Raw genomic sequence first — 11826 nt, forward strand, 5'->3', positions numbered from 1 at the left:
ACAAATGAAATAAAAAACGCTGCAACAAACTTTTTTTTGTTTACGTTTCTTTATTCGATACACGCATCTTTAAACTTTTGTAAGGAACACGCCCCGTGATGACCTCTGCTAGAGCGAGCGGGGCAGCGTCCTTTCAGAAAGGCAGACACCATGTCATCATTTTTAAACACATCATTATAGTACAGAGAAAGTATTTTGCCGACGGATAACCCCTGAGCCTTGTGACATAGATAAAAAATGCAATGTTGCCCGCAAACGACAGACATAGGGTGCTGAAGTTGACGATCATGATAGAGTATTTTGTCAGAGCGGTCTTCCAGAAACTCTGAGATGACCGAGGGATAGTGAGCAAAGTCGGGAGGGAATCCGTAAGAATCAAAAAAAGTGGAGGAACCGTCCCTTTCCAGAGTCAGAGCCAACCAGTGTTCTCCCCTCAAGTGCGAGGGGTGAGTGTTTACTATAAAGTAGGCGGGGGGTTTAAAGTCGCGCTTCAAAAAGGCCAGCTGGTCCGAGGCCCAAACCCCGCAGAAAACGTCTCCCAAGGCGCGATGTAGAATGTGCTCCAGCTGAAGGTTATCCATGTTTTTTTTTATTTTTTTTATTTTTTTTTAGTAATAATCCACAAGCACCTGCCTTTTAGAGTCAATCTCCAAAATGGAGTCGTAGCAGGCGTACACTATGAGAGTGGTGGTCTGAGGCAGAGGAACTCTGAATCTCATCTCCAGCCTCAAATTCCCGTTGGAGACGGGAGACAGGGCGTCCGCATCCTCGCTGGGCTCCAGATTAAAGGCAAACAGCGTACCCCTCGTTAAATTCCCGACGGTCGATGCTCAGAGGCAAATCTTTAAGGTGTCTCCCCGTGGCGGAAAACGTGGTAAAACTCTCTGACCGAATTTCCGCGGTCAAACTGTGGCTGGAAAGCTTTGGCAGGCACCTGCCTACCGTCCTGACACAACGCCAGATACTCCACATCGTTGTGTCTAAAGTTGAAAGGCGACAGGTCCCTCCTCCCGGTGAAGGCGTCGTGATGAACCATGCCCAGGACCACGTATTTGGGCATGGCTCCCAGAAAGAGATTCTCTTGGTTGCAGATCCTGGAATTTTCAGGGATGGAGTAGGTTTTCACAGAAACGCGCGAAAGAGGATAGAGGGCGTTTCCTTTCATCAGGGCCGCGGCGTGCTCCAGCATGACGGCCGGCGAGACCGTGACCTTTTTAACGAACAGAGAGGCCGAAGTTATTTTCAGGGCAAACTGCGAATCCCGAGTTCCCATCAGACTGAAGGCGTCGCTGTTGCGTATCAATTTAATTCTCAAATCCACAGAGTTCAGCAGGAGCCTCTCGCAGAAGAAAATATCTGCGTGGAGGGGACCCAGCAGGTCCACTTCTCGCGACTCGGCCGTGAAAACGGCTCTCTGTTTTATCCCTTTGTTCGACCCGTTGCTTATAACTATAGAATCCATGTCTCCGGCCGTGTCTTTGTAAAACAGACTGGCGCTGAATTGACTCCTTAGAGTGTCTTCTGAAAAGTTGAGCAGCGTCTCGATCATGGCCCTGTAAGGGTGGGTGGCGCTGGACTGCGAAATCAAACGATCCCCCAGAATAACGTCGCACTGACTGAAAATTGTATTGAGGGGGTAATTGATGAGGGCTACCCCTGCGTCGGGAGGGATGTTGCTCCCGTCCTTTTCCGTAATTTTCACTCTCAGATGGAGCATGGTGTCGTTCAGATCGAGATACTTTTCCCCGTCTCCGGGGATGAAAAATTCAATGGGTGAGTTGTCGTTCAAAGCAGAGAGGGGCTGACATTCTTGATATTTTTTATCCTCTATGGATAGCTGGGTCATGGGAGCCGAAAATAGATCCAGTTCGGCAAGGGTGCATTCGGCAGATTTCTTGTGTAAGAGAGACATTTCTTCTTTTTTTTTCTTCTAAAATATGTCCGAGCTCCTCTGGGGCTTCCTTCTCTTCCCGCCGCCGGTCTTGACTGATTTAGTTTTTACTCCGGCGCTTTTATTTTTAATCCACTCGCCCGGAGGGCGTTTCCTCTTCCTGCGGGAGAGGACCATCATACCCCCCGCCCCCTCCTGGCGAGGCTCGGTCAGCTTACCCGTCACTCTTTTCACAGCGTCTGTAGCGATATTGGTTGCGGCCGTTTTCAGGTGAGGTTTAGCTACGGCGAACCCAGATTTGAAGAGAGGAGACACGAAACGAAACAGCCTGGAGAAGATGGATCCTATCCCTCTGCCGTACATCACGGGGGCTCCGTAAAAACCCGGAAGGGAACCTCCCACCTGCCCCTCATAATACCTCACAAAACGGTGTGGGTCTTGTGGGAGACGCGCCGCCATTCTCAAGCCGGTTTAAAGTGCAGCTTGACTATCGTTTTCCCGTAAACAAAATCCACGAATCTGTCGCGGTCCGTTTTAATTTCTACGCGTATGGTTTTAATGTATTTTTTAGATACGCGTAGGTAATGGACCGTATTATGTCGGATGCTGACCACGTCTCCGTAATCGCCTTTCACGTTCAGGACACTCAGTAGTGGTGAGTAACTGTCACCTACCGGCTGGTACTGAACGATGTCGGTGTAGAGAAACAGGTTATATACGCCCGCGCTCATATCGCACGGATACGGAGTAGAGCGCTTCGACAGAGTCCACCACTCGTTCGTTTTCAATCCCAGCATGTAAGCCAGAGGAGGGAAGACCTTTATTTTATGGCTCCCGTCTCCTTTAACATCCAGACGTTTGGTGACGTTGTTGAAAGAGGCCTCGAAGGAGGGGTCGTACTTTTGGATCGCCGGCATCAGGTGATCCAATAGATCTTTAACGCGTCCGTAATGACCTCCCCTGCCGAATTTTAAAATCACCAGGGACTGAGCTTCCTCCGTCATCCACATCAGCTCCAAGTAGGAGGCGTCCGGCGGTAGATTGTACTATGTGCGCAGATAAATAAATTCGCAGAGGCCCACGGTCCATTCTCCGGTCAGCTCGAGGGGTTTGGCCAGATCCACCGTGTAGCAGCCGCTGGTGTTATCTTTAAATAAGTCCTTGCTGGCGTTGGAAGGCAGGGTCACGTAAAACCCTTCGGACTCCGTCGATAGTTTCCCCGTCATAATCTTCTAGCTTATACACGGGCGGCGAGCGGTGAAGGACCCGGATCACAGTAAAGATTTCGTCCATGAAACTCTGTTTGTATTTTTTATCAAATACTCCTCTCAATTTGGATATTCTCACCAGATCCCCCCTCTTAAATTTCAACTTTATTTTAGGACGGGCGGGTGTCTTTCCGTACAAGTTGCGAAACACTTGATCCGCGTTCTCGGGGCGCACCTCGGCAGGTGCCATTTTAATGCTGCTGTGATAACTGCGGTTATATCCTTCTAACAGATCGGGCAACACCTCCAGATAGCGTCTGGTATTGTGCGCCGTGAAATATCTCCACATTCTCGTTTTCAGGGTGCGGTTAAATCTCTCCACCACCGAGGCCTTTAGGTCACTGGCGGTAGCAAAATGGGAGATGCCGTGATTTTTCATCAGAGCTTGAAAACTCTTGTTGAAAAACTCTTTTCCCGCATCGGTCTGTAAATTTTCCGGTATTTCACTCTCTCTCAACACAGATTCGAAAGCTTCAGTCACTTCCGAACCCGTCTTCTTTTTCAGGGGGCGGGCGTAAGCCTTTTTTGAAAATACGTCTATGACGGTCAATAAATAATTAAATCCGTCGTTGTATTCAGACAGGTGTCTCATGTCGCACAGGTCGGCCTGAAGCTGCTTCAGGGGTTTGGTCACAAACACTCTATTTCTCTTAAATCTTACTCGCGCCGGTTTGTGTAGAGTGTACGCATCTTGCTCGGATAAAAATTCCTGCACCTTGCGGACATCAACTTTTTTACCGGTCACATCTTCCATAGCACGGCGGAGTCTATTCACGCCTCCAAAACTACCGGGGTGAAGGGGGTCGTAATACACTTTTTTCATCTCTCTTTCCTCAGCCATCCCGTCTTCTGATAAAAAGACCGTCTGCGTTATAGCGTAGCAGGAGTCGGCTTTTATTATTTTTTTTATTCAAAAACCAGAGATGCATGCTTTTTAAATTTTTATTTTTTTTTATTCAAAACCAGAGGGTTTAACGTGCAGAAAACAGGAATACATTATTCAAAAAACCAGAGATGAATGCTTTTTAAATATTTTTTATTCAAAACCAGAGGGTTTAACATGCTAAAAAACAGGAATACATTTTTATTCAAAACCCTGAGATAAAACACACTTATAGAATCAAACAGGAATACATTTAAGTTACAAAAACTTTTTTTTTATTTTTATTTTTTATTCAAAACCAGAGGGTTTAACATGCAAAACAATAACAGGAATACATTTTTATTCAAAACCCTGAGATAAAACACACTTATAGAATCAAACAGTTACAAAAAAACTCTTTTTCTTTTTTTTAAAAAAAAACCTGAGGTAAACATGCTAAAAGGTTACAAACAAACAGGATACTTTTTTTTTTTTTTTTTAAAACAGCATACATGATTAAAGAATGAGGTAGGATTTTAAGAAACAGAATACATGATTTAAAAAAGCAGCACACATGTTTTTTAAAAAATAAAGCAGGATTAAAAAACGAGGTAGGATTTTAAGAAACAGAATACATGATTAAAAAAACAAGGTTAAATATAGGAAGCATGCAGGATAAGAATCAGTAACCTTTGTAACATTCCGTAACCAAGCGGAGTTCCCCGATTTTAACCACGTCTTGCCCCACCAAATTGTCATAAGCATCGGTGATGGCGTCAAAGATTTTCCCCACCGATTTCAGCTCATGAAGCAGAGTCTCCGCCACCGTCCTGACTTTGACGTCATCAGTCTTGATGTTGCGGGCAATCAGCAGGCGTTGAATGGAAGGAATGAAGCGAGGGGTGAGCAGTTTCTTTCTGATGTTGTAATAGTTGTCGAAGTAAAAATCATCCTCCAGGATTTGCAGACACTCGTGTTGTCTCTGGCTGGGATCTTACAGCCGTTGCATTCCTCGGTGCGGTACTTGTTGATCACCAAGTTGACCAGATGATACACGGCCGTTTTCACAGTGTCGATGAATAAAGAAGACGCCCAGCCGTCCATCTCGTCGGCATGCTGCTGCTGCTCCTCCCGCTGCCGCCGCTGTCGCTTCAGAGGTCCGTAGTAGCCGGGAGTGTCGGGTACCACCTCACCCTCGTCCGAAAAACAATCAGTGGAGCTGGTCTCCTCATCGCGAAGCAGGGGTGCAGAGTCCATCTCTCTCTCTGAGCTAAAAAAGGCTTTTTGAACCGGCTTCCTTTTTAAAACAGAAGGAAGGGGGGCGTGGTCCGGGATGGGCGGGGGGATTTTCAGAAGCTGAGAGATTTTCTCACTCCTACGGCATCTCTCCAGCAGCGGCAAGTTTGAAAAAGAATTGTAATATCCTTCCTCACTTGCAGCATTCTTACGATCCACTCTTTGGCGGGTAAAACCATCATGCTGCGAAATAAACCGCAGTCGGGGTTGAATTTCTCCATGACGAAAATGTCAGGCGCATCAGACTCATCCGTCGAGCGCAGGCTGGCTCGCATTCTCCATCTACCCGTAGCTGTGGTTCCTGAAGACCAGACGGTTGACAAGATTGTTTTAGTCTTGATCAGTTCCTCGTCCTTGAAGCGTATACCCCCGTTCCGTGGTGGGGGAGGGGGAATAGCTTCTTCTTCTTCTTCTTCTTCTTCCGAAGCTTTTTCTGGAGCTGGGGGAATGTTTTCTTTATTCTCAGCGGCTGAAGCAGGGGATGCTTTCTCCTCTTTTTCAGGAGCTGGGGGAACATCGTCATCTTCTGGAAGTTTTTCAGCCAGGGGCTCATCATCATCATCTTCTTCTTCTGTAACGGTGTAGAGATGATGATGATGATCATCATCATCATCATCCTCATCAGTTGATTCATCAGGGGAGGAAACATCCTCTACAGGGAGGGCATTTTCTTTATCCTCATCATTCTCCACAGCAGGGTCAACACGCTCTTTTTCATCAGAGGAGTCAGAAGGAGTAGGAGGGGAAGGAGTATCTTCATCATGCTCTTTTTCATCATTCTCAGCAACAGATGCAGCAGGAGCAGGAGCATCATGCTCTTTTTCATCATCGGAGACAGAAGGAGAAGGAGGAGGAGGGGAAGGAGAATCTACCTCTCTCCGGCGTCTTTTAGGGGCGACATCTTCCTCTTCAGGAATGGGAAAATCCTCGTTTGCCTCTCCGATAACCAGCGCAATCAGTAGCTTCAGCACGGCCCAGTCAGCGGAAGTCAGCTTCACAATGCTGCTCGATTCCATCAAGCTTTCGCCTTCATTAAGCTGATAAAGCCAAAGCTCTCCCACCTCATATTTGAATATGTAGCCCCACTTTCCACAGCCCTCAATAGGCAGAGTCCATTCTCCCCGCAAGTTTCTCGGTTCTGGTATCTGGCTGCGGAACATGAAGACGCTCTTATTTCTCCCTTCTTTCCGCGGAGCGACGGTTGCTTCGGATCTGTTACTATAGACGGTGACGGGGGTGTCGCTGATAATCGACGAGGACCACTCGCTGGTACTGCCCCCCATGCTCGAGGAAGGGTCGGGAGAGCAGATCTCTTCGCCGTCCAAGTACACAGGAGAGCTGCTGGGCTGCAGAATGAATGGGTCCATCTTGTGTCTGTGGCTTAGAAATTGTGAACTCCTCCTCTCTGCTTTTATTCTCCTCCCATGCTGCAGTCCCTCCCTCTAAAAACGTTTTTCTTTTTTTTTTTTCCAACAACAGGTGGCGCGCTTCCGGAGGTTTCCCCTCCCTTCTCCGGATGCCGGGGGTTTCCCACCCCTCCCTTCTCAGGATGCAATTCGTCACGCTTAGGGACAGGTGGCGCGCTTCCGGGGTTCCCCCTCCCTTCTCCGGATGCCGGGGGTTTCCCACCCCTCCCTTCTCCGGATGCAATTCGTCACGCTTAGGGGATCAAATTACACACTTTCGGGGGGAGGGGGGGAGGTCAAAAGGTCATGATTAGGGCCATCAATCAAATCGGATCAAATTTTGTCATAAACCGTATGGGAGTATCTCTCTACTATAGTATTCAATAGGAGGACCCTTCACGTCAATTCCCGACGCGAGGGGGGTACCCTGCACGTCGATAAGTGAAGCAGAGGGAGCCTGACCATGCGTCACTCATTTGACGAGTTGGGAGTGAGAACGTGTTGTGTATTCATGTATTTTAAGATCACCTACTTCTCCACACAGCATTTTGACCCGACCTCTGTTTAAGCCACAGCCTTGTTAGTGTACACATATCACGTGAAAATGATGCTCTCAATTTTCATTCATGTAAGAAGCTTAATGGTCCAGACACTCATCTCTCCAGCGTTCTCGTTCACAAGGTCAATAATGGCCTGTTCAGCTTTCTTCTTCTCCACCAGATCCAGGCCTGGTGCTTGTGGCTCTGGAACGTCCCCAAACCCGTCTGTCCCAAAGAAATCATCTGCATGGTTTTCATAGTCCACCAGAGGTTTTGAGCAGCCACGGTAGACTGGAATCTGTACGAATATTATACGCTGGATATAAAAACAGATCTACCAACATATCCATGTACAAGGGCTCTCTTACAGCGTGATACAAACTTACGTCCAGCCTGTCGCAGACTTTCAGGACACACAGGACATTTCTGAGGACATTCTCCACAGACGTGTTGCCATAGCAGCAGGTGATCCCCAAAACTTCCACATCAGGGTTGGCCAGGGCCATCATGATGGCAATAGCATCATCCACCCCAGCATCCACATCAATTATGATCTTCTTCATCCTGTGTTTAACCACAGGATTCAAACCTGAAGAGTGATTGTTTCTAATAAAGCACACTCCATTCCTCTAACATTAACTGGTGCCATCTATCCCTCCATTTCTTGACCATTTGTCTAACTGGAGCCTATCTCAGTTGTCAGATGGAGGGAAAGAGGCAAACACACAGATAACTAATATATTTTAAATAAACACAATACTGTGTTTTTCTTTTCACACTCTCAAAACCTTTCTCTCCTAGCATAACTACATGTTTTGTATCCACTCCTAAATATGAAAGTTAGATTGAAAGACTGCTTCAGCTGGTTTGTGGTGGAGGCAGGAGGATATGTTTTAGATACAGCATTAAAATGTGTAGCGTTCAGTACAAATATCATAATTAGATCAGCTTTTACAATATCTGGGATCTTCAGTTTACAATCTACAGGGAGTGCAGAATTATTAGGCAAATGAGTATTTTGTCCACACCATCCTCTTCATGCATGTTGTCTTACTCCAAGCTGTATAGGCTTGAAAGTCTACTACCAATTAAGCATATTAGGTGATGTGCAACTCTGTAATGAGAAGGGGTGTGGTCTAATGACATCAACACCCTATATCAGGTGTGCATAATTATTAGGCAACGTCCTTTCCTTTGGCAAAATGGGTCAAAAGAAGGACTTGACAGGCTCAGAAAAGGCAAAAATAGTGAGATATCCTGCAGAGGGATGCAGCAGTCTCAAAATTGCAAAGCTTCTGAAGCGTGATCATCGACCAATCAAGTGTTTCATTCAAAATAGTCAACAGGGTCGCAAGAAGCGTGTGGAAAAACCAAGGCGCAAAATAACTGCCCATGAACTGAGAAAAGTCAAGCGTGCAGCCGCCAAGATGCCACTTGCCACCATTTCAGAGCTGCAACATCACTGGAGTGCCGAAAAGCACAAGGTGTGCAATACTCAGAGACATGGCCAAGGTAAGAAAGGCTGAAAGACGACCACCACTGAACAAGACACACAAGCTGAAACGTCAAGACTGGGCCAAGAAATATCTCAAGACTGGTTTTTCTAAGGTTTTATGGACTGATGAAATGGGAGTGAGTCTTGATGGGCCAGATGGATGGGCCCGTGGATGGATTGGTAAAGGGCAGAGAGCTCCAGTCCGACTCAGACGCCAGCAAGGTGGAGGTGGAGTACTGGTTTGGGCTGGTATCATCAAAGATGAGCTTGTGGGGCCTTTTCGGGTTGAGGATGGAGTCAAGCTCAACTCCCAGTCCTACTGCCAGTTTCTGGAAGACACCTTCTTCAAGCAGTGGTACAGGAAGAAGTCTGCATCCTTCAAGAAAAACATGATTTTCATCCAGGACTATGCTCCATCACACGCATCCAAGTACTCCATAGCGTGGCTGGCAAGAAAGGGTATAAAAGAAGAAAAACTAATGACATGGCCACCTTGTTCACCTGATCTGAACCCCATTGAGAACCTGTGGTCCATCATCAAATGTGAGATTTACAAGGAGGGACAACAGTACACCTCTCTGAACAGTGTCTGGGAGGCTGTGGTTGCTGCTGCACGCAATGTTGATGGTGAACAGAACAAAACACTGACAGAATCCATGGATGGCAGGCTTTTGAGTATCCTTGCAAAGAAAGGTGGCTATATTGGTCGCTGATTTGTTTTTGTTTTGTTTTTGAATGTCAGAAATGTATATTTGTGAATGTGGAGATGTTATATTGGTGTCACTGGTAAAAATAAATAATTGAAATGGGTATATATTAGTTTTTTGTTAAGTTGCCTAATAATTATGCACAGTAATAATCACCTGCACACACAGATAACAACAACAACAACAATCTTTATTTATAGAGCACATTTAAAAGCCTTGGGCATACCAAAGTGCTTTACATAAAACAATAAAAGGTTCAAACATTGATAACGGATAAATAAAAATAACGAGTTATGTTCATAGATAAAAGCTACCAATAAGAATGACTACAGCACATGGGTAATAGCAAGATAAAAGCTGTACCACCATAATAAAAGACACCAATAGAAAGATAGGAGGGAATTAATACAAGAGGTCAATAGGTCACAGCAACCAAACAAACAAACAAACAAACCAGCAATTAAAAGGTGGAGAAGGCAAGTTTAAAAAGATATGTTTTAAGCTGTGATTTAAAAGAATGAATAGAATCAGATGCCCGGATGCCAATCGGGAGATTGTTCCACAGCACAGGTGCAACAAGAGCAAACGATCGATCACCTCTAGTCTTAAGTCGAGATCTGGGCTGAGCCAGCAGTAACTGTGACGATGACCTTAAAGCCCTAGCAGGAGCATAAGGGTTTAAAAGGTCCTTAAGGTAGCTGGGTGCAGTGTTGTTAGTAATTTTAAAAGTAAACAACAAAATTTTAAATTGAATACGATATTTGACAGGCAACCAGTGCAGATCGGCAAGGACAGGAGTAATGTGGGCAAACTTGCTGGTTTTAGTTAGAATGCGAGCTGCAGCATTCTGAACTGTCTGTAATCTCTGTAAAAGGGAAGAGTGGAGACCACAATAAAATGAATTACAATAGTCTAGCCTTGACGTTACAAAGGCGTGGATGAGCTTTTCCCCCTAATCCCCCTAAAATAGCTAAAACTAAAAACAAACTAAAAACTACTTCCAAAAACATTCAGCTTTGATATTAATGAGTTTTTTGGGTTCATTGAGAACATGGTTGTTGTTCAATAATAAAATTATTCCTCAAAAATACAACTTGCCTAATAATTCTGCACTCCCTGTATATGAAAATAGTGGCTTGCATAATGATTTTGAACAATGTTCCCGAACAAGTAATCAACCTGCCTTGTAGCAAGGTTAAAGAATTTTAAACAAGTTTCAATTGTCCAAACATCCCCCCGCCCAAAAAACCCCCCCAAACAAACAAACAACCCCGCTCGCCCCACAAAATTATGCTTTTAGATGCAAAAAAGAGAAAAAAGAACTTCTGATTGTTTTAGGAACTATATTTAACAGAAATGTTAACCTTCACACTACAGTGAGCTTCTGATATTACTATTGAAATAAAATGTAAAATAAAAGACTTTCTGTAGGTGTTACAAATTTAGCTTGAATTGAGACTGTCTGTTAGGATGCCTGGGTCGTTGACCCAGGGTTTTTGAGTTTATTATATTATTTATACTTTCTAGTTTTTGGTTTCTTTGAGTTCTGTCTTATGGCTTATGTCTCTGTCTTCTTTAGTTGCTCTGTCTCCCCTATCACCTGCATCCCCTTGTCTAGTTCGCGTCTATGTGTATCTTAAGTTCCTATATCCCCGTGCTCAGTCAGTGTTTGTGTCTGCCCTGTTCCCACGTCTCTGTTCCCTTTGTAGTGCCTGCATGTGAGTCTGTGTCTTTGTTCAGTCTGTGTTATGTGTTTCCTGTTTTACTTTGAAGGTTTCTGTCTTATCTCAGTGTGTTCAGGTTACGCTTCTTTGGTCTCGTCAGTTCTAATTTGTCCCAGCTGTGTTTCCCTCCTGTTACTCATTCCCTGATTGCTCCCTCGGTGTATTTAAGCCCTGTGTTTCTTAGTGTCTGTGTCGCGATCTACCGTTTTCCTAGCTGTGTGTTCTGTCATTCCTCCAGTTTAAGTTTGTTTTGAGTTTTTTCAGTTATGTTATATTTTGAGTATTTAATTTAATACTCAAATTAAAGCCTTTTTTGAGTTCACGTCTGTCTCCGGAGTCTGCACCTTGGGTCCTATTCCTGCCTGCACACAGCCACACCTAACAGAAGATCGCGACCAGAACATGGACCCTGCAGACTCTTTTTCCTCTGAGTTCTACGGCGAGATGGAGCGGATGGTGAGCCTGCTCGACCGCATCGCCCTGTCCCCGGATTTAAGGACCATGGCAGTGGGGCTGAGCGCGGTGGAGGCCATCATTCGGCATAATCCCTGGCTTAGCCAGTTCGCTAAGGACACTGAGTTGGGGAACACCATAACTGCCTGGAGAGAGCAGGTCAGGGCTGGTGAGCTTGCTCTCTC

General features: G+C 45.4%; 1 protein-coding gene across 1 annotated transcript; it reads right to left on the reverse strand.

The window, feature by feature from the left end:
* Positions 1–608: 608 nt before the first annotated feature.
* Positions 609–1846, reverse strand: LOC309697736 (uncharacterized protein F54H12.2-like; the record flags this gene model as incomplete). Its single annotated transcript, XM_082519850.1, has 2 exons — positions 609–776; positions 890–1846. The coding sequence occupies 2 exons, from the start codon at positions 1844–1846 to the stop codon at positions 609–611; spliced, it is 1125 nt and encodes a 374-aa protein (XP_082375976.1).
* Between the last annotated feature and the right edge of the window lie 9980 nt (positions 1847–11826).

This window comes from Aulonocara stuartgranti (assembly GCF_965226115.1).
Source record: "Aulonocara stuartgranti genome assembly, chromosome: 20".
NCBI classification, from domain to species: domain Eukaryota; kingdom Metazoa; phylum Chordata; class Actinopteri; order Cichliformes; family Cichlidae; genus Aulonocara; species Aulonocara stuartgranti.